Below are 21,448 nucleotides of genomic sequence, written 5' to 3'. Positions count from 1 at the left end.
TGTGATGGTAAACTGAAATCGAGAAAAAAAAAGCGCCCACCGAGCCTGTCTGGGGGTCAATCTCTTGGCAGACTCGATATAGGCCAAATTTTTGTGATCAGTGATGACTGTAATGGGATGAACAGACCCCTCCAAGAAATGCCTCCATTCTTCAAAAGCCAACTTTACCGCCAACAACTCTCTATTGCCGACATCGCAATTTCTCTCGGCAGAGGAAAATTTTTTAGAGAAGAAGGCGCAAGGCCTCAGGTTAGTAAGGGTAGGAGGGCCCTGAGACAAAACTGCCCCCACCCCCACGACAAAAGGTCTTGACGGGTCGGGTTGTACCAATACAGGGGCTGAAGAAAAGCACTTTTTTAATGTCATGAAAGAGTTTTTTGCAGCTACAGACCAATTTTTTACATCAGCTCCCTTGAGAGCGAGGTCCGTTAGCGGCTTTACCACCTGCGAGAAGCCCTTAATAAATTTCCTATAAAAGTTGGCAAAGCCCAAAAATCGTTGCAACCCTTTCAAGTCATGAGGTTGCACCCACTCTGTAACAGCCTGGACTTTCTTAGGATCCATGCGGAACCCCTCCCCTGACACAATCAACCCCAGAAAGGATACTTCTTGCATGAAAAATGAGCATTTTTCCAGCTTGGCATACAAATGATTCTCCCTCAGTCTCATGAGAACCATCCGCAAATGGTGCAAGTGAGATTGACTGTCCACCGAGTACACCAGAATGTCATCCAAATAGATAACCACAAAACGACCGATTAAATCAGAGAAAATTACATTAATAAAATTCTGAAAAACAGCAGGAGCGTTGGTGAGACCAAAGGGCATAACCAAGTTTTCGAACAGCCCTTCAGTCATCAGGAATGCTGTTTTCCATTCGTCCCCTTCACGGACTCTTATAAGGTTATATGCCCCATGTAAATCCAGTTTAGAGAACCACTTGGCCCCGGTGAGTTGGTTACATAGATCAGGAATTAGGGGGAGAGAGTATGTATTTTTCACAGTAATTTTGTTTAATTCCCGAAAGTCGAGGCACGGCCGCAAACCACCATCTTTTTTCTTAACAAAAAAGAAGCCCGCTGCCACAGGTGAAACAGAAGGCCTAATATGCCCTTTGCGGAGACTCTCAGTAATGTACTCCTTCATGGCTAGACGTTCGGGCCCGGATAAATTGAACAGGCGAGCCTTGGGTAACTTGGCTCCAGGGACTAGATTAATGGCACAATCAAAGGGTCTATGTGGTGGTAGCGCCTCAGCCTCACTTTCAGAAAATACGTCTTCAAAATCTTTCAGGCACTCCGGAATACCTTCCAGATCGACAGACGACACTGACACAGATTTTACTGGGGTGACAAGGGTTGTCAAGTTACAACATAGACCGTTAGCCATACAACCCCACTGAATGATCTCCCCTGTGACCCAGTCAATAGTAGGATTGTGACGTTGAAGCCAAGGCATACCCAGTATCAGTCCAGCCGGCAGATTATTTATGACAAAACATCTTAATTTTTCCACGTGAGTGGAACCCACTTTCAGAGAAAAGGTATCAGTCATGAAACAAATTCCCTCCTGGGTGATAGGAGAAGAATCAATTGCCACGATTTTAACAGGATTTTTTAACCTGACTGTCCCTATCTTATGAAAAGTCACAACTTTGGCATCGATCAGATTAATAGAAGAACCACAGTCAACACAGGCGGTAGTCCCAACCGGACCGCCTGTAAGTTCCAGTTCCACCGGAAGCAGAATTTTAGTAAGTGAGTAAAAGGGTACCTGGGAGTCTGGGCAACCTCCTCGATTGTTACCCAGACTCAGTCGTTTTCCTGACGGCTTCACTGAAGAAGGGCAAGAAGGACAGTTCCTTCTCCAATGTCCAGCGGATCCACAGTAAAAGCACAATTGGTTGTTTCTTCGGTGTCTCCTCTCTTTTTCCTCCAATGACGTGGCACCAACCTCCATGGGCTCAGGACTAGATGCAGAGTCTCTCAGATTGGAGAATAAAGGGGTCTCCTGCAGCATGACCCCTCTTGCCCGCAGCCTACGGTCCATGTGGACAGCCAGGATCATAGCGTCCTCCAAAGAATCCGGTGGAGGATGAAGGGCTAGGGCATCTTTCAAACGTTCGGACAGGTTCTACAGAACAAACCCCGGAGGGCAGCATCATCCCAGGAGACCTCCGCTGCCCAGCGTCTGAACTCAGAGCAGAACCATTCAGCAGAGTTCCTTCCCTGTGTCACACACATCACCATATCCTCTGCCAGACGCACTCTATCAGGCTCATCATAAATGTGCCCCAGAGCTTCAAAGAACAAATTCACAGACATGCGTTCAGGAGCAGAGGAAGAGAGAGAGAAAGCCCATGCCTGTGGAGCCCCCCGAAGTAGGGAAATGACGACCCCCACCCTCTGGAACTCATCCCCGGAAGAGCGGGGCCTCAGAGAAAAAAAAAGCTTGCATCCTTCTCCAAAAGACCTGAACTCCTTTTTATCCTCTGAGAAAAGGTCTGGCAATTTGACCGGAGATTCTGGGAATGCCAATGACACATCTCTATCCCCAGCACTAGGAGCCCCTGCATCGACAGCCCCCTGCACAGTATCCACCAACTGTTGCTGGGTCTGGGCCATCGTGCACTGTTCCACATTAAGTTTGTGGAACATTTGGGTCAGGTGCGTGACCTGATCAGCCAAGGCTTGTATGGGATCCATGAGGATAACACACTTTTTTTTTTTTTCCTCAGAGGGGGAAAAAAAAACTGAAATGGTCAGGAACACCGCACTGCACTTGCTCACTGAGCCAGTGCGGGTGTCCTGAGTACAAAGACAGTACTCAAAGATACCTGTGGAGCAGGGCAGCAGCGGTGACGATGCGTGCTTCAGAGTATCAGGACCTGAATCACATGACTGCTGGGGGCGTGGCCTAAGCTCCACAGATCTAGGAGCTGCAGGGAAACTCCTAGAAAGGTAACTACGGGACAATGTTACCAAGGGGCATAGACAGAGACAGAAACCTGATGAAGCCAGGGTCAAAGAACAAGATAGAAATACAGTACCACAGGGTTTAGACAGAAAGGATAGTCAGGACGTAGCAATAGGTCAGAAAACCAGAACGGGTAATAGACGGTACAATAGGGACAAACTGTAACGGAGTAATGATAGCTAAGCCAGGAGGTCAGAACCGGAGAAGACAATAGTACCAAAGCGAGAGACGGAGTACAGAGTGAGGGAACAGGCCGGGTCATACACGGGAAGCAAACAAGCAATGCAGAATACACGCACACCAGGGGTCAGACAGACCAGAACAACAGTATAGCTGACAGAGAACCCTGGTAAAGAGTGAGTATAAATACCCCTCCCAGATCCAGAAAGAGGCCACGAACACTTAACCCTGTGAGTGCAGGGCAAGAACCCTGTTCAAACCATGACAGGAAAGACTCCAACCTGAGAAGATGTCAGCTATAAGGTACCTAGATGTAAATGTTTATTTGTGATACTGCATGCATCTCATTAGTGTGTTTCCTGTATTGTCCGCAGTCTGATGATGACTGTTAACAACAACTCCCAGTATCGCCTTACCATTGTTAAAGACATACTGGGAGTTGTAGGTTCATGCGATTCAATTGTACATGGTGGTAAGCTTGGTGATTTATTCATTTTACTGATGTTCTGGTGCTGCATTAATGTACTGATGGGGGTTCTGGCCCTGCATTCATGTACCGACTGTTATTCTGGCCCTGCATTCATGCACTAACAGTGGTTCTGGTGCTGCATTAATGTACTGATGGCAGTTCTGGCACTGCATTCATGTAGTGACTGTGGTTCTGGCGCTGCATTCATTTGCTGACAGTGGGTCTGGTGCTACATTCATGTAGTGACTGTGGTTCTGGCGCTGCATTCATGTGCTGACAGTGGGTCTGGTGCTACATTCATGTACTCACAGAGGTTCTGGCGCTGCATTCATGTACCGACTGTTATTCTGGCCCTGCATTCATGCACCAACAGTGGTTCTGGTGCTGCATTAATGTAATGATGGCAGATCTGGCGCTGCATTCATGTAGTGACTGTGGTTCTGGCGCTGCATTCATGTGCTGACAGTGGGTCTGGTGCTACATTCATGTACTCACAGTGGTTCTGGCACTGCATTCATGTACTGACGGTGGTTCTGAGCTTGTACACATTTAGAAATCCAGAACATGCTTCATGGCCATGTTAAAACTTATCCTTAAAATTTAATAATTTTGAGAATTTGGAGAGATTCTGCTCAATTTCTGCTCCAAAAACTCAGTGTAAATTAGCGTATGGTCACACTTATTTTTTGGAGCAGAAACTGAACAGAATCTCTCCAAATCCTCCTCATGTACTCAAAACTTGGTTCTAGTGATGTATTAATGTACTGATGGTGCTTCTGTTGATGTATTCATGTAAGTACCCCTCACATGAGGTTGGATGTACACATCCTCTTGATGTCTGATATGTCCTTTTTGTTCTAAAAAAGTATGGTGTTTTTTCCTGAACCATCTCCTGTGTAGTTTTACCTTAGTTTACTGGGCATTTTCCTATGGCTCTGGTCAAGTTCATTTTTTAAGTGTCTTCCCGTTGTTATTGTAACGTCATTTTTACTGTCATTTTCCGTGTGATTTATCTATGAGGAAATTGCTTGCATTTACGAGTGGAAAACACAAGATGAATGGACCGATCACTTCTTTTAACTGATTGGTGTTTTTAGAAACCTGAAATTGTTAAAAGATGCTAAAAAAAATCTGACCATGTGCCCAACAAGTCGTTTTTTTTTAACTTGAGTATTTATCATAGTGGTTTCCATGGTGGGATCAGCCCCCCAAAATGTGATTTGCACATCCGTAAGTGGTATGTACCCAAAATTAGCACTAGTAAAAACTACAGCTTCCCGACCCCAATCCCCCCCCCCCCCGTAAAAAAACAAAAAACAAATAGGTCTCAGAAGTTGGCGAGAAAAAAAAAAATTGTACATAATAAAGGTATGTACATTTGTATTTTGTGCCATTGTAATGGATGAATAAAGATAACATGTCAGTTATAGCTATTGGTAAGCTGCATTGAAACAACAACTCTAGCGGGGTTTTTTCAGTGTTGGAGTGGCGCTTTAAATGTAAGTTCCCTGCCCCCGTTCTTATACTCACCTTCCCGCGGCTTCATCTTTTATCAATGCCACTCTAGTTCCAAGGCGACAACTTGTGCCCGTAACTTCTGACTGGCCAGAAGTCAGAAGTTATTTCACAAGAGCTCAATGCAAGTCTATGAGAGCCAGAACCAGGCTTGACCTCTGGCGCACTCCATAAAACACTGGAGCTGCTGGCAGGTCGCTTTTTGCTGGAGACTGACGGGAGCAAAGCTGGAAAAGGATGAAGGAGGTGGCAGGTGGGTATCAGACAGGGGGCAGGAGAATTACATTTAAAGCACCACTCCAAAGGTGCAATAGAAAAAAAAATGTTGGAGTGGTGCTTTAAAGCACCACTCTGGTGTTACTTTTTTCTTTCAGTGCTGTAAGTGGTGCTACTAATCTAAGCTCCCTGCTCCTAGTATTACACTTATGAGCTGCCGTATTCAGCTGTTCCCCTCGCCCCTCTGTTCCCATGACGCCCTCTTGGGAGCGCAACTTCTGACTGACTGTAAGTCAGGGGTAGCGGTCACAAGCTCTCAGTGTAAGTCTATGAGAACCTTGTTTTGGCCTCATTTCGGCTCTCATAGACTTACATTTAGTAGTGACCTCTGAGTCACCCAGCAAACAGTGGTGCGATCCGGCAGGTCACAGTCTGCTGCAGTCCGACCGGAGTGATGCTGAGAACAGATGAAGACGGTGGCTGGTGAGTATAAGACTAGGGTCAGGGATCTTAGATTAGCAGCAGTAAAATAAATTAAAAAAAACATTGGAATAGTGGTTTAATCATGTTATCTTATTCTGGGGTGGTTTAGATGTATTCCATTATTATATTTTATTAAATTACTCAGGCCTTTAAAGTGGTGATCAAGGACTTGAAATTGATCCCCTATCTGTAGAACAGGTCATCAAATTTAGCTCAGTGGGTATCTGAATCTTTGCGTTCCTGCCCATCAGCTATAAGGCCGCATTTTGGAGAGCGCAGCATCCTTTACATCATCTACGAGTCCCAGCTTTGTAAGTCACATTTGCGGCTTTACCAGGCCCTACAACTAAGAGCAGTAACTAGGACTGAGCTGTAATACTGGACACAGTTGTGACTCTAAGGCCGGAGTCACACTAGCGAGAAATACGGACGAGTGCTATGCGAAAAAAAATCGCATTGCACTCGTCCCAATGTTAATCTATGGGGCAGCTCCCATCATTTTTCCCACACTCCTGGGTTCACCTCAGGTCAGCCAGGGACTCAGCACAGCCTCAGTGACTGTGCAGAGTCCCTGGCTGACCGGAGTTGAACTGACAGCATGGGAAAAAGTTCAGAAACTTTCCCACACTTATTAATTCATCTCCGGCCAGCTGGGGCGCCTGCGCAGAGATGAATTCATTCATTCTGCAGTAGCATTAGCAACGGTCCCTGTTGTAAACTAGTTAACCCCTTGTGATGGATATTGTTCTTTTGTTTTTTTTTCAGGACAACAAGGGATTCTGTTGGATTAGCAGAATAATAAATTTGGTCAAAAACTTTGTGCGATTATTTCATTAAAAGAATTTTTAATTAATGTGTGTGTGTCTTTTTTAATCCTCTAATACTAAAGGATTAATAATGGATAGGTGTCTTATTGACACCTCTCCATTATTAACCCGGCTTAATGTCACCTTTCAATAGCAAGGTGACATTAACCAATGAGCCACCGCTAAAGGCAATGGGAATAGAGAGGCTAAGTGCCAGAAAAGGCGCATCTTATAGATGAGCCTTTTCTGGGGTGACTGTCGGCAGATTTTTTTTTATCTGGGGGGGGGGGGGCAGAAACAATGGTCCCTCTCTAGGCTATTAATATCTGCCCTCACTCACTGGCTTTCCCTCTCTGGCGGAGAAATTATCGCGGAAGCCCAAACTATTTTATTTCAACTAATTTATCTGTTAATTTAACACCTACATGTCCAAAATTTTACACACATACCCTAATCTAATTATTAGTCAAAGACATGTAAAAAACTAAATGAAATGAAATGGTTTACTGCATGTAAACCATGTGTCATTTCATGTCGGGTTTTGTATTGATTTTACAGAAGCCAGCAATTGATTTAGCGGCTATTATGCTATGTAGAACTCTATGAAATATAAATATATATATATGCATGTGTCTCAATGACTTGTACTGTATATATATGTATTCTATGTGTATATATCTATTCTTTCGTTTGTGTTTTTAACCTGTCATTGGGCTCCATTATATATCCATTTTGCAAGCTGGCGAGAAAATCTTGTCATACGGATGCCATACGGATGTCACACGGATGCTTAGATGCGAGAAAATCGCATCCTCGCATGACAATCAGATGACATACGGATCACTGTTCATGAAACATTTGTGCGATTCTGGTATGTGATTTTTTTATACGTTGTGTGTGACTCCAGGCTAAGTTGTATAGTGGTGTTACACTCACCTCACTTCTTGCAACCAACAAGTCCACATAGATATTACACATTTACCACGCGACAAGTGGGCCTGTGAACCTTGACATGCCAAGGCAATCATGTATACATTTCTAAAACTATTTTATTGATTTAATAAAATCTGAATTTTGTAAAAAAAATAAATAAATAAAAAAATATTGTTTTTGTTGCCATTTTCTGAGACCCGTAATCAATGGAGCTGTTTTGGGGCTTGTTTTATTATGTTTAGAGCTGTTTTTAGTTTTGGGGTATATACTGTGCTTTGACTGCTTCTTATTGCATTTTTTTCATCATTGTGGTGAATGAAAAAAACTCACAAATGTGTTTTTTTTTCTCATTATGGTTTTATCCAGTGAGCTTAATTAATGTTATACTTTGGTAATGGACTTTTTTAAAATTTATTATTTCCTTTATTTGTTAGTTCCCTTAGGGGACTTGAATTTGCAATCATCTCATTAGTATTGCTGTATATTAGTAAAGGGAAAGTATTATTTGCATCCATGGTAATGCTTTCTTCTTTGCTATGTCTTCTGTCTCTTGCTAAGTTATCAAAGGCATACAAGCAAAAACTAGGAGATAAATAAAAGAGAACAGAACTTCACAATCAGACTACACAGGGTTTGTAGTCTGTTACCATGAAAACACATACAGTTGTGGCCAAAAGTATTGACACCCCTGCAATTCTGTCAGATAATACTCAGTTTCTTCTTGAAAATGATTGCAAACACAAATTCTTTGTTATTATTATCTTCATTTAATTTGTCTTAAATGAAAAAACACAAAGAGAATTGTCCTAAAGCCAAATTGTATATAATTCCACACCAAACATAAAAAAGAGGGTGGACAAAAGTATTGGCACTGTTCCAAAAATTATGTGATGCTTCTCTAATTTGTGTAATTAACAGCACCTGTAACTTACCTGTGGCACCTAACAGGTGTTGGCAATAACTAAATCACACTTGCAGCCAGTTGACATGGATTAAAGTTGACTCAACCTCTGTCCTGTGTCCTTGTGTGTACCACATTGAGCATGGAGAAAAGAAAGAAGACCAAAGAACTGTCTGAGGACTTGAGAAACCAAATTGTGAGGAAGCATGAGCAATCTCAAGGCTACAAGTCCATCTCCAAAGACCTGAATGTTCCTGTGTCTACCGAGCGCAGTGTCATCAATAAGTTTAAAGCCCATGGCACTGTGGCTAACCTCCCTAGATGTGGACGGAAAAGAAAAATTGACAAGAGATTTCAACGCAAGATTGTGCGGATGTTGGATAAAGAACCTTGACTAGCATCCAAACAAGTTCAAGCTGCCCTGCAGTCCGAGGGTACAACAGTGTCAACCCGTACTATCTGTCGGCGTCTGAATGAAAAGGGACTGTATGGTAGGAGACCCAGGAAAACCCCACTTCTTACCCTGAGACATAAAAAAGCCAGGCTGGAGTTTGCCAAAACTTACCTGAAAAATCCTAAAACGTTTTGGAAGAATGTTCTCTGGTCAGATGAGACAAAAGTAGAGCTTTTTGGGCAAAGGCATCAACAGAGTTTACAGGAGAAAAAAAGAGGCATTCAAGGAAAAAAACACGGTCCTTACAGTCAAACATGGCGGAGGTTCCCTGATGTTTTGGGGTTGCTTTGCTGCCTCTGGCACTGGACTGCTTGACCGTGTGCATGGCGTTATGAAGTCTGAAGACTACCAACAAATTTTGCAGCATAATGTAGGGCCCAGTGTGAGAAAGCTGGGTCTCCCTCAGAGGTCATGGGTCTTCCAGCAGGACAATGACCCAAAACACACTTCATAAAGCACTAGAAAATGGTTTGAGAGAAAGCACTGGAGACTTCTAAGGTGGCCAGCAATGAGTCCAGACCTGAATCCCATAGAACACCTGTGGAGAGATCTAAAAATGGCAGTTTGGAGAAGGCACCCTTCAAATATCAGGGACCTGGAGCAGTTTGCCAAAGAAGAATGGTCTAAAATTCCAGCAGAGCATTGTAAGAAACTCATTGATGGTTACCGGAAGCGGTTGGTCGCAGTTATTTTGGCTAAAGGTTGTGCAACCAAGTATTAGGCTGAGGGTGCCAATACTTTTGTCTGGCCCATTTTTGGAGTTTTGTGTGAAATTATCAATGTTTTGCTTTTTGCTTCATTCTCTTTTGTGTTTTTTCATTTAAGATAAATTAAATGAAGATAATACCAAAGAATTTGTGATTGCAATCATTTTCAGAAAGAAACTGAGTATTATCTGACAGAATTGCAGGGGTGTCAATACTTTTGGCCACAACTGTAGATATGTATAGGAGATGAAGAGACATATGTTAGAAGATGTTAAATCGAAACTTTTTGTAAAGTTGTCTCCTTTACCAATTCAGATGTTTTATACCACAAAAATGATCTACTAGAAACACACTTATACCAGGAAGATGCTAAAAAAGCCAATTCTGCTAAGAATACATATTCCTGCTTTTTAATATTTCAATTATTTTGAATTTACTCAGCATTTCCCAACCTCACCTCTGTTCCATATGGGAGTCGTGAGATAACTTCTGGGGCCATCCAGTACGGAGTCCCGACAAGAGACTTCCGTTTGGGGACTTCCTTGGACACTTGTGCACAGAATCCAAAATCAGAAAGTTTTATCTGCAAACACAAAGCAATATGACATTGCTACTGTAGCAGGAGTTACCACTCCATTCTCGCGTGTCATGTGTTGTTTTCAGATTCGCGGCATGAAACTACCATTACAATTGGCTCGATAATAGCCAGAATTGTAACAGCAAAGCTCACTTACTCTGCCATCGCTGGTCAGCAGGATCGAGTCGCTTTTTATATCCCTGTGAATTACTCCCTGATTGTGCAGGTAGGACAATGCTTTCAGAACGGAGAAACACACTGTGGCTATTTGTTCCTCATTCATCCTGGAAAATAACACGACATTGTATATAATCAGTATATTTCACAGGTATAAACGGTAAGAACCAGTGATGAGCGAGTATGCTCGTTGCTCGGTTTTCCTCCGAGTATCTTGATGTGCTCAGAGATTTAGTTTGTGTCAACGTAGCTGCATGATTTGTGGCTGCTAGACAGCCTGAATACAGGCATTCCTCACTTGGTATTCAGGCTTTCCAGCAGCCACAGATCATGCAGCTGCGTCGGCACAAGCTAAATCTCGAGCACGCCAAAATACTCGGAGGACACCCAGCATGCTCGGGAAAACCCGAGCAATGAGGATACTCACTCATCACTAGTAAGAACCAAAATAAGGTATAAAAAGGCGGGATTATAGCAGAAGAGCAGAACCCAAAGGGCTTAATACATTGAATAAAACCTCATCGTCCAGCAGGGGCAGTAGTGAGCAGATTATAAACTGCACTAATATTTCCTGCACTAATGCCCCCATCCTGGGCACAAATGCTGGAGAAATATAACGTGGCAGAACAAACTTCTTATTTTTTCGGTGTCATACACAGCACTGAGGCAGAGAAAAGCATTTTTTTATCTCCTTTAATGTTTTCACCTTCAGGACTACTATCTTGTTTTTTATTAACTTGGGAGTGAGAACAGCAATTCATCAATGTCTTGGGAGAATGTAACATCATTTGCATTTTGTTGCCGACTTTCGCTTCTCTGAGTAATTCTTAAGAATTACTGGTGGCTCCTCTGAAATGTATGCCTTGCGGCTGGCCTTTGTGGCCTCGATTGGGATTTTATCTTGCTTTGTCCCAAGTGAGAAATACTTTTGGGATCTTAGTGGGGACGTGTCATCAGAAAATAACCTACTGTTAAAAAACCTGATATGAAGTCAATCAAACTGTATATACAGTCATATGTTAAAGTTTGGGCACCCCTATTAATGTTAAACTGTTTTCTTTATAACAATTTTGGTTTTTGCAACAGCTATTTCAGTTTCATATATCAAATAACTGATGGACTCAGTTATATTTCTGGATTCAAATGAGGTTTATTGTACAGAAAATGTGCAATCTGCATTTAAACAAAATATATATATATATTCAATGAAGAATAAGGCAGTACTCCAAAAATCCGAAAAGAATTACTGTGATGTATTGACACCAGGTCATAATGGTGACGTGACGTTTCGTTTCAAGTGTGGAACTTTTTCAAGTTCTTGGAATGAAACGTCGCCATTATGACTTGGCGTCTATAAATCATAGTAATTCTCGCCTACTACTACAAAAAAATTACTAATTTTGTTTTTCAAAACTGATCATGATATGAAAAAAAAAAACATTGTACATACATGCGACACAAAATTTTCTGATGACCCATTCCCATTAAAGTGATAATGTCGCTATTGTCAGGAATATACTGAGCAATCATTGAATAAAAATATACATAGGAGAAAAAACCTCTCTAGAAATGGTCCTCCAAGAATATTGCTGGGATAAAATGTAAATACAAATTATAATGTAAGAACAGATGAATCAACGTCTGTCCCTTTAACGAGCTCAGTTACTTTTGTAAAAAAAAACCAAACAAACAAAAAATTTTTTTGACACTTTTGTCTTTTTATGAAATTTACCCTAGAGTTTCTGTGCTGAGCTTCGGTAAATGGGACAGAATGTGTAAATGAAAATAAATAGAATAGATTACATACCTTGTATGTGTAACGATGTCCGTCAGCGCTCCGCCTTCAAGGAACTCCATCACTACCCACAACTCATCACCCACCAGGTAACTATTGTACATGTCAACAACATTTTCATGATGGTAATCTCTCATTATTACTACCTGTGAACAGAAAGAAAAATCTCTATGGACTAAAATTGCACGGAGCATGAATCATTGCTACATGGCTTACATAATGTTAGCGATCAGAGAGGTTGTGAAGGATTTAGATACCGATAGTATAGCCATAGGATAAATGATTGGTATCAGACTGGTGGGGAGCCGGGGTGTCAGCTGTACCCAGCTATACTGAAGCCATTCTAGGATAATGCAGCTCAGCTCCTACTGAAGTGAATACAAGATGAGCTGCAGCAGCTGAGAGTAGTCAGAATACAGTATACGGAGCTTTGTAGTTCTGTCCCTATATAATGTGTGTATCCAGCCACCAAAAGACCTGTAGACAGCTGATCGGTGGAGGTGCCGTATATCAAGTCCCCAATGATCTGTTATTGATGACTTCTCCTAAGGCAGCCGAAAAGAAATCTAAAGGGACCATCATCGTTTAATTATTGGAATTCATTAAAAAGTACAAAACTTTACATTTTGAGAACTGTAAAGTTACTTATAGACTAAGAAAAACACCCTTTGTCAAAGCTATAGTTTAGGACCCATGCTTAATAGCAAGGTGGCAATAGTGTGTCTCTTGCACTACACGAACTTACAAATCCTCAGCTTCAGCCAAGTGTTCAATTATTTCCTTGTTATTACTGACCTCTATTCAACTTCCAGCGTTTACCTTCAAGCTCAGTCCAACATCTGTGGGTCTTGGTTACACTTACAAATTCTGCTATTTAGGTGCCACATCTGTGCTGCAGGTTCTTGTTGTATATACCGCACCTCTGCTCACACCTACAATTCTGTTGCTACAAGGTGCCAAATACGAACTCCTCGCAGATAACAGTGGTATTGTTAACTCCTTTTGTCAAGCATATAATTCTTTGCTATTCCTTGAATTAACTGTATCCCTGCTTGAAGATACCAGATTGTCTATACTTCTTTTATATTCCTGCATAAAGATGTATTTCTGCTGGGAGACACCAGACTGCATATACTTCCCTGTTATTCCTGTGATTCCCTATATTCCTGCTGGGAGACACCAGAATGCATATACTTCCCTATTATTCCTGTGATTCCCTATATTCCTGCTGGGAGACACCAGAATGCATATACTTCCCTATTATTCCTGTGATTACCTATATTCCTGCTGGGAGACACCAGACTGCATATACCTCCCTGTCATTCCTGTGATAACCTATAATCTTGCTGGGAGACTCCAAACTGAATATAGTTCTGTTATTCCTGTGATTACCTATATCCCTGCTGGGAAACACCAGACTGCATATACTGCTCTGTTATTACCTATATTCCTGCTGGGAGACACCAGACTGCATATACTTCCCTGTTATTCCTGTGATTACCTATATTCCTGCTGGGAAAAAAACAGACTGCATATACTTCCCTGTTATTCCCGTGATTCCCTATATTCCTGTTGGTAAAAACCAGACTGCATATACTTCTGTTATTCCTGTGATTACCTATATTCCTGCTGGGAGACACCAGACTGCATATACTTCTCTGTTATTCCTGTGATTACCTATATTCCTGCTGGGAGACACCAGACTGCATATATTTCTGTTATTCCTGTGATTACCTATATTCCTGCTGGGAGACACCACACTGCATATACTTCTCTGTTACTCCTGTGATTACCTATACCTCTGCTTGGAGACACCAGAGTGCATATACTTCCCTGTTATTTCTGTGATTACCTATACTCTTGCTGGGAGACACCAGACTGAATATAGTTCTCTGTTATTCCTGTGATTACCTATATCCTTGCTGGGAGACACCAGACTGTCTATACTTCCCTGTTAATCCTGTGATTCCCTATATTCCTGCTGGGAGACACTAGACTGCATATACTTCCCTGTTATTCCTGTGATTCCCTATATTCCTGCTGGGAGATACCAGACTGCATATACTTCTCTGTTATTCCTGTGATTACCTATATTCCTGCTGGGAGACACCAGATTGCATATACTTCTCTGTTATTCCTGTGATTACCTATATTCCTACTGGGAGACACCAGACTGCATATACTTCTGTTATTCCTGTGATTACCTATATTCCTGCTGGGAGACACCAGACTACATATACTTCTCTGCTATTCCTGTGATTACCTATATCCCTGCTGGGAGACACCAGACTGCATATACTTCCCTGTTATTCCTGTGATTACCTATACTCTTGCTGGGAGACTCCAGACTGAATATAGTTCTCTGTTATTCCTGTGATTACCTATATTCCTGCTGGGAGACACCAGACTGCATATACTTCTCTGTTATTCCTGTGATTACCTATATCCCTGTTGGGAGACTACAGACTGCATATACTTCTCTGTTATTCCTGTGATTACCTATACTCTTGTTGGGAGATACCAGACAGCATATATTTGTCTGTTATTCCTGTGATTAACTGTCTCTTTGGAAAGATATCTGGCTGCATTTATTTTAGCTATTATTCCTGTGTTTAACTGTATCCCTGCTGGAAGACACCAGACTGCATATATTGTGCTTCTTTTCCCTGTAATAATCTGCATCCCTGATGGAAGATACCAGATGTCTTTATATCTATTTGTCCATGCTGATCCACATGCTATCCAGCAATAAACGCTCTTATACACCATCACCTACAGTTTGTGCTGCTCACCCTGACCTATGGGTCTTAGAGAATCCACCTCAGCAGGTGAGCCCTTAACAGATTTTAATGTAAAAGTCATGTCCGTTGTGGTGGTACTGCATGGTTTCTCCACAATTTCCAGCTGATTGATAGAGATGTCATGTAATCAACTCATCCTAAGCTTCCCATCGCTCAAGTGACCAGAGAGGGTCTCAGCAGTCGAACCCCCTTAATCCAGAAGCTATTGGGTGGATAGGGGATAACATTTCTTTATTGGAAAAAGAGGTTGTACGGACAAGATCACTGACCAAAACAAGTTAATGTGTTTTCTCACATGAACGTTTTTACACACGATCTGATGATCCGCCGGTAAAAAAATCACAGCATGCACTACATTATCCGCATTCTGGATCAGACTTATAATTTATAAGCAACAGGGGTGAAAAACAGATCACATACAGGTTACCATACACATGTCAAGCATTTTTCATGGATACGTTACAATTATACAGATGGGAAACAGTCCTTTATTATTGTTGATAGAAAAAATGGATGCAGTATGAATGGATAAAATGGACACACGGATGGACAAAATTGTCAGGTTTTTTTTGGCCATAACACTGATGATTTTGCATAACCCGGACTGAATCTTGTAAATTTTAATTTATTAAATGGTAATTACATGTGTTTAGGATACAAAATGTTCTTCATCTGATCATCAAAAAATTATATTTCCAGAAATAATGTATAACATGGCATGTTTCGTTAAAAGTGAGACATAAAGCTTCACATCAATAACTTAAAAAACCCCAATATAAAATAAAAATAATATGGCGCTAAAATCTCAAAACAAACGATGAATTGCTTGTTTGGGATTCTACACGTTTTTGTTTCCAATTAAAGGGATTGTCTACATCCTTTTTTGGAAACAAATGTTTTGGGGACATAATTATGTGCTCTTTCTAAAATATAGGTATCACAGCTTCTCCTCCCAGGCTGCACTGCTCTCATGTCCACAATATGGCCACTGATGGTGGAACATGTGACCAGAACTCCTCCATTAGAAAACAAGGCAAATGGGAAAACTGTTTTTATATTGGAGGAGAGTGATGGACAGGTCTGGTCACATGTTCCTCAACCGGAAGCCATTTTACGGAGGAGAACTGTACAGCCGATGAGGAAGGCAGCACTAACAAGTACAGGAGGAGAACCAGTAACACTTATTTATTATTGTTCATGGAAAAAATGGATGCAGTATGAATGGATAAAATGGACACACGGATGGACAGAATTGTTCATGGGACACTCGCGATGGCTGCTGATCGGAGGAGGAGCCCCAGCTGGGAGGAGGGTAATCCTTATAAACAGGGAGGAAATGGTTGAGGAGGTAAAAGTGGCTGGGACCCTAGGAGGTAGCGACCATGCTATTTTAGAATTTTGGATAACTAGAGGGGGAAGACCTGTGAAGACTCAGACGTCAAGGTTAGATTTCAGAAAGGCAGATTTTAAGGGATTCAGAAAGAGAATTGGAGGGATCCAATGGCTGGACATACTTAAAGACAAAAATGTCCAGGAAGGATGTGAAATCTTGAAAAATGAAATTCTCAAAGCACAACTGTTAACAATTCCGAAAAGAGGGAAGAATAGGAAGCATTTAAGGAAGCCAGGATGGATGAACACAGAACTTAAGCACATGCTAAAAAGGAATTAAAAAATGTTTATAAAATGGAAAGAGGGAGGCATATCTAAAGAAGAATATAATGCTGTCTGCAGAACCTGCAGGGCACAAATCAGATTATCTAAAGCTGACAATGAATTGAGGCTTGCAAGAGATGTCAAAAACAATAATAAAGGATGCAATAGGTTTTTTACAGGATGAAAATGATGAAATGGTAAGACAGGATGTTGAGAAGGCCGAACTTTTAAATTCCTATTTTGCATCTGTTTTCTCTCAGAAAGGAAATGTAACATCAACTGTTCTTCACTGTCCTATTAAGGGAATAGAAGAATCCAGGATATCTATAAACAGAAAGATAGTGAGGAAACACTTAGCTAACCTAAATGAATTCAAGTCTCCAGGTCCTGATGAATTACACCCCAGAGTACTGAAGGAGATAGCAGAATAAATTTTTGAACCCCTCTCCATAATCTTTGAAAATTCTTGGAGAACAGGAGAAGTGCCAGAAGACTGGAGAAGAGCAAATGTTGTTCCTATCTTCAAAAAGGGGAAGAAGGTGGACCCAGGCAACTATAGGCCGGTGAGTCTGACTTCTATACCAGGAAAGATCTTTGAACAAATTATTAAACAACATGTATGTCAGTACCTGGATAAGAATGAAGTGATTAAACAGAGTCAGCATGGGTTTGTAACTAATAAGTCATGTCAGACTAACTTAATTTCCTTCTATGACGAAATCACGGATTGGGTGGATCAAGGAAATGCTGTAGATATAGTATATCTTGACTTCAGCAAAGCATTTGACAAAGTATCTCATACAATCCTCATTGAAAAAATGACTAAGTATGGAATGGACAAGGCAACTGTTAGGTGGATTCATAACTGGCTTAGTGATCGGACCCAAAGAGTGGTCGTAAATGGCTGCACATCCAGTTGGAAGAATGTCTCAAGTGGGGTACCACAGGGCTCTGTCCTGGGCCCTGTATTGTTCAACATCTTTATCAACGATTTAGATGAAGGAATTGAGGGTAAACTGATTAAATTTGCTGATGACACAAAGCTAGGAGGGATAGCTAATACTAGAGAAGAGCGAGAGAGGATTCAAAAAGATATCAATAAACTGGAGAAGTGGGCAGCAACTAACAAAATGGTTTTTAACAGGGAAAAATGCAAAGTACTACATCTGGGCAATAAAAAAGAAAAAAGCATATACAGAATGGGAGGAATAGGCCTAAGCAACAGCACATGTGAAAAAGACTTGGGTATACTAATAGATCACAGACTGAATATGAGCCAACAGTGTGATGCAGCAGCAAAAAAGGCAAATGCAATTCTAGGATGTATTAACAGAAGCATACAGTCTAGATCATGTGAAGTCATTATTTCCCTCTACTCCTCTTTGGTCAGACCTCATCTGGAATATTGTGTCCAGTTTTGGGCACCACATTTTAAAAAAGACATCAACAAACTGGAGCAAGTTCAGAAAAGAGCAACCAGAATGGTGACCGGTCTGCAAACCCTGTCTTATGAGGAAAGGTTGCAGGATTTGGGATTGTTTAGTTTGCAAAAGAGAAGACTGAGAGGAGACTTAATAGCTGTCTACAAATATCTAAAGGGCTGTCACATTGTAGAAGGATCATCTTTATTCTCATTTGCACAAGGAAAGACTAGAAGCAATGGGATGAAACTGAATGGGAGGAGACACAGATTAGATATTAGAAAAAACTTTTTGACAGTTAGAGTGATCAATGAGTGGAACAGGCTGCCATGAGAAGTGGTGAGTTCTCCTTCAATGGAAGTCTTCAAACAGAGGCTGGACAGACATCTGACTATGATGATTTAGTGAATCCTGCTTTGAGCAGGGGGTTGGACCAGATGGCCCAGGAGGTCCCTTCCAACTGTACGATTCTATGATTCTATGATATATAGGTGGCACAAAGTCATGTCATCAACCCAATTGTTAGAATAGAATGTGGACAACCCCTTTAAGCTATGTTCACGATGGTAATGTTAGTGTACCCGTAGTTTGCCGCAGGATACGGAAACTTGATAACATGAACACGTACCTCATTAAAGAGCAGTTCTCTTCTCTGCTGTTTCCTGAGATCCATTTTTTTCACAGCTACTTGCTTTCCTGTGTGCTTTTCTGTTGCGATGCAAACGATACCTGTTGAGCCCTCTCCGATTTTAATAAAGTCATCCAGATATTCTCTCGGGTCTCCAGGACTGACCACAAGCTGCAGAGCGGCTCGGAATTGTTCATGGGACACTCGCGATGGCTGCTGATCGGAGGAGGAGCCCCAGCTGGGAGGAGGGTAAGCACTGGAGGACGTACTCGGAGAACTGGGGTAAGAACCTGATGACATGTAGTGGGGGCTCCCATGAAGCGGTGGCTGATGGTAGGGAGATGGCTTATGGTATACTGATGGATACTGGTAACTACTTGAGGGATAGTTGGATTTGTTTTGTGTCTGAGGTAGCTTTGTGGGACCTCGAGGATAAGTGTCGGATCCAGTGAGAGGGGGGCTCAAGGATACCTGTGCTCGATCATAGTCTGCCTGCAAAGAAATAGAAAGCAAATCACCATTTTCAATGTCAGCAGTGTCATGGAAAATCCTACAAAAGAACAGATAATAAGAATGGATTCGCCCAACGTATTTAGTGGTTCTGTCATCAGATCTCACTATACAAACTGCATGCATCATTATGTAGATCTCTAACACCTGATAAGGTTGGTGTATCCTACTCACCTGACCTCGCTCCGGCACCGTCTACTTTCACTGTCAAATGCCACTGCTCTGACTCAGCAATTATTTAGAAAATGCTACATGTGAATCCAGCCTAAATCACACAACACCCCCCCCCCCTTTAAATCTATTATCAGAAAATTACCTATTGTTCAAATTAGGTTTATGTGTAAAAATGTATTTTTTTATTACCTGGCAATAATTTTATGTAAAAAATAAAAAATATATAAAAATAGATAAATTGAAGTTTTCACTCAGGCCAATTGTTTTTTTTTAGAATATAACTTTCTGTTGCTTCAGGTAACAACACATGTACATAGCCACAATGAACATACTCTATCTTTTGTATTGAAGCATCTAATGAGCATGTGCAAAGGTGAGGGAGCAGGGGGGCTGTGGCATTGTCTATTGTGATTAGTGGATCCTATGTTTTCTGCTGGGAATACAGCAGTTACCTGTCATTGCAATCCTGCCTCTGATGGTAAGAACCCAGCTGACACCACTTCCTGAAAGGATGGGAAGTAAAACCCCAGTGACTGGTGAAAAAATTGCAAGATTTTTTTTTTTTAGTTTTATTTTTTAAAAGACTATGATATGAAAAAAATTGCCATTTTAAAATAAATATATACATTTATTTTATACAACACAACAACCTTATTTAATATGTCATTTTCTGATGATAGCATCCCTTAAAGGCACTGTCCCTTGGCAAGATACTGCCTGAACTTATGTGAATTAATTGCATTAGCCACAAAAATAGCCCATAAGCCACATTTACATTGCACATGTTATAAATACAAGTCTTTTGATGATAAACATTTTGAATTGGAATCTGCAGAACAATTGGATTCTTCTCTTCCTGCAATTTATCAATGCCAGTGTACAATGCTGGTAATTTAGATGGGCTCAAGATTATGCTTCCCATAGGAAAGAAAGGAAGAAAAGACTTGAATGGTAAATCTCCGTTCAGTTTTAGTTGGTTCCTCTATACGCCCTGATTGGGAAGGGGCCGTGAGAAATAGGTTTATGTGCGGGTGCGCTATATTTGACAATATAAAAATAAGATTCAATAGTAGCGCAAGCAATTTTAGTCACAGCTTGCACAAGTAAGAGAATTACATATTTAGATGTGCTGGGTCAGCACTGTAGTCCTTCTGAATCTCAGCTGTGTTATTAAGGCCTTTTACATGTGGCCGAAATTGGACAGAATATCTGTACTCCTATAATGCTGATTTTAATGCGAGGATTATGTCACCATTCTGATATGGATTTTCAGTCTAAGTACACTAGCTGTTGAGGGTTGTTGTGGAGAGATGTCCACCCTGAAGAGGTAATTCAGAGTCAATAGAAAGGGTCATTTAATTGAGCATCCACATCTCCAAGACAGAGTATCGTAAACAGTGATTTCACAGTGTCTCTTACCTGTCCTTTCCATAGTCATATCATATTGTAGGATGTAGATATATGTAGACACAGATTACAAAATTACACTATACTTTCAATAACAAAAAAAATTGCTTTTGGAGTGAAAAAATTGCTCTAAAATTATATCTATTAGATGTCTCCCTTCTGTACTATTTACTACCGCCTGTTGTCAAGACTTATCCTTCTATAGTTACAGACAAGCAGGACAGCTTACAGAACGTGGGAGCCTATCCTTACAAGCTGGAAAGACAGAATATTACAGAATAAAACAGCCTAAGCACATCACCCAGCAGGAAAACGGCTGGACTGTCATCATGCCTGGATGTTTGACTGATTTTATTCTTTATTCCCTTGTTATGTTAATCATAAACACAGATGCAGATTCTTTACTGTATGAGATGAGCAGTGTGACTACGCAACTCTCAGCCACATGATGTTGTAATAATTGATACACTACTAAAATTCAAGAATGGTCTAGATGCCTTTCATGAAAAATATAGTATTTCAGGTTACGGGCGCTAGATTCTGTGATGGGACGTTGATCCAGGGAAGTAAACAGCATATTTACCATGATGTGGTTTTTTGATTCTAAATGTCTTTTCTTTTTTTTTTGGGAGCATCTTTGGTCTATTCGTGTGGACTCATTA

At 41.2% G+C, this 21,448-nt stretch overlaps 1 protein-coding gene across 6 annotated transcripts in view; it reads right to left on the bottom strand.

Annotated features, from left to right (window-relative positions):
• PAK5 (p21 (RAC1) activated kinase 5) overlaps window positions 1-21,448 on the bottom strand; it is a 276,113-nt gene that overhangs the window by 9,225 nt on the left and 245,440 nt on the right. For all 6 annotated transcript variants that reach the window (XM_073553844.1, XM_073553843.1, XM_073553845.1 and 3 more), the window contains 4 exons: window positions 18,696-19,187; window positions 12,202-12,335; window positions 10,375-10,501; window positions 10,098-10,223 (listed from right to left, as the gene is read on the bottom strand). In XM_073553844.1, the coding sequence (XP_073409945.1) occupies window positions 10,098-10,223; window positions 10,375-10,501; window positions 12,202-12,335; window positions 18,696-19,187 (879 nt within the window). The remainder of the gene's footprint in view (window positions 1-10,097; window positions 10,224-10,374; window positions 10,502-12,201; window positions 12,336-18,695; window positions 19,188-21,448) is intronic.

This window comes from Dendrobates tinctorius, unplaced genomic scaffold, assembly GCF_039654945.1.
Source record: "Dendrobates tinctorius isolate UK_male_01 unplaced genomic scaffold, ASM3965494v1 ptg000203l, whole genome shotgun sequence".
Taxonomy (NCBI): Eukaryota; Metazoa; Chordata; class Amphibia; order Anura; family Dendrobatidae; genus Dendrobates; species Dendrobates tinctorius.
This window is presented reverse-complemented; position numbering and strand designations above follow the sequence as displayed.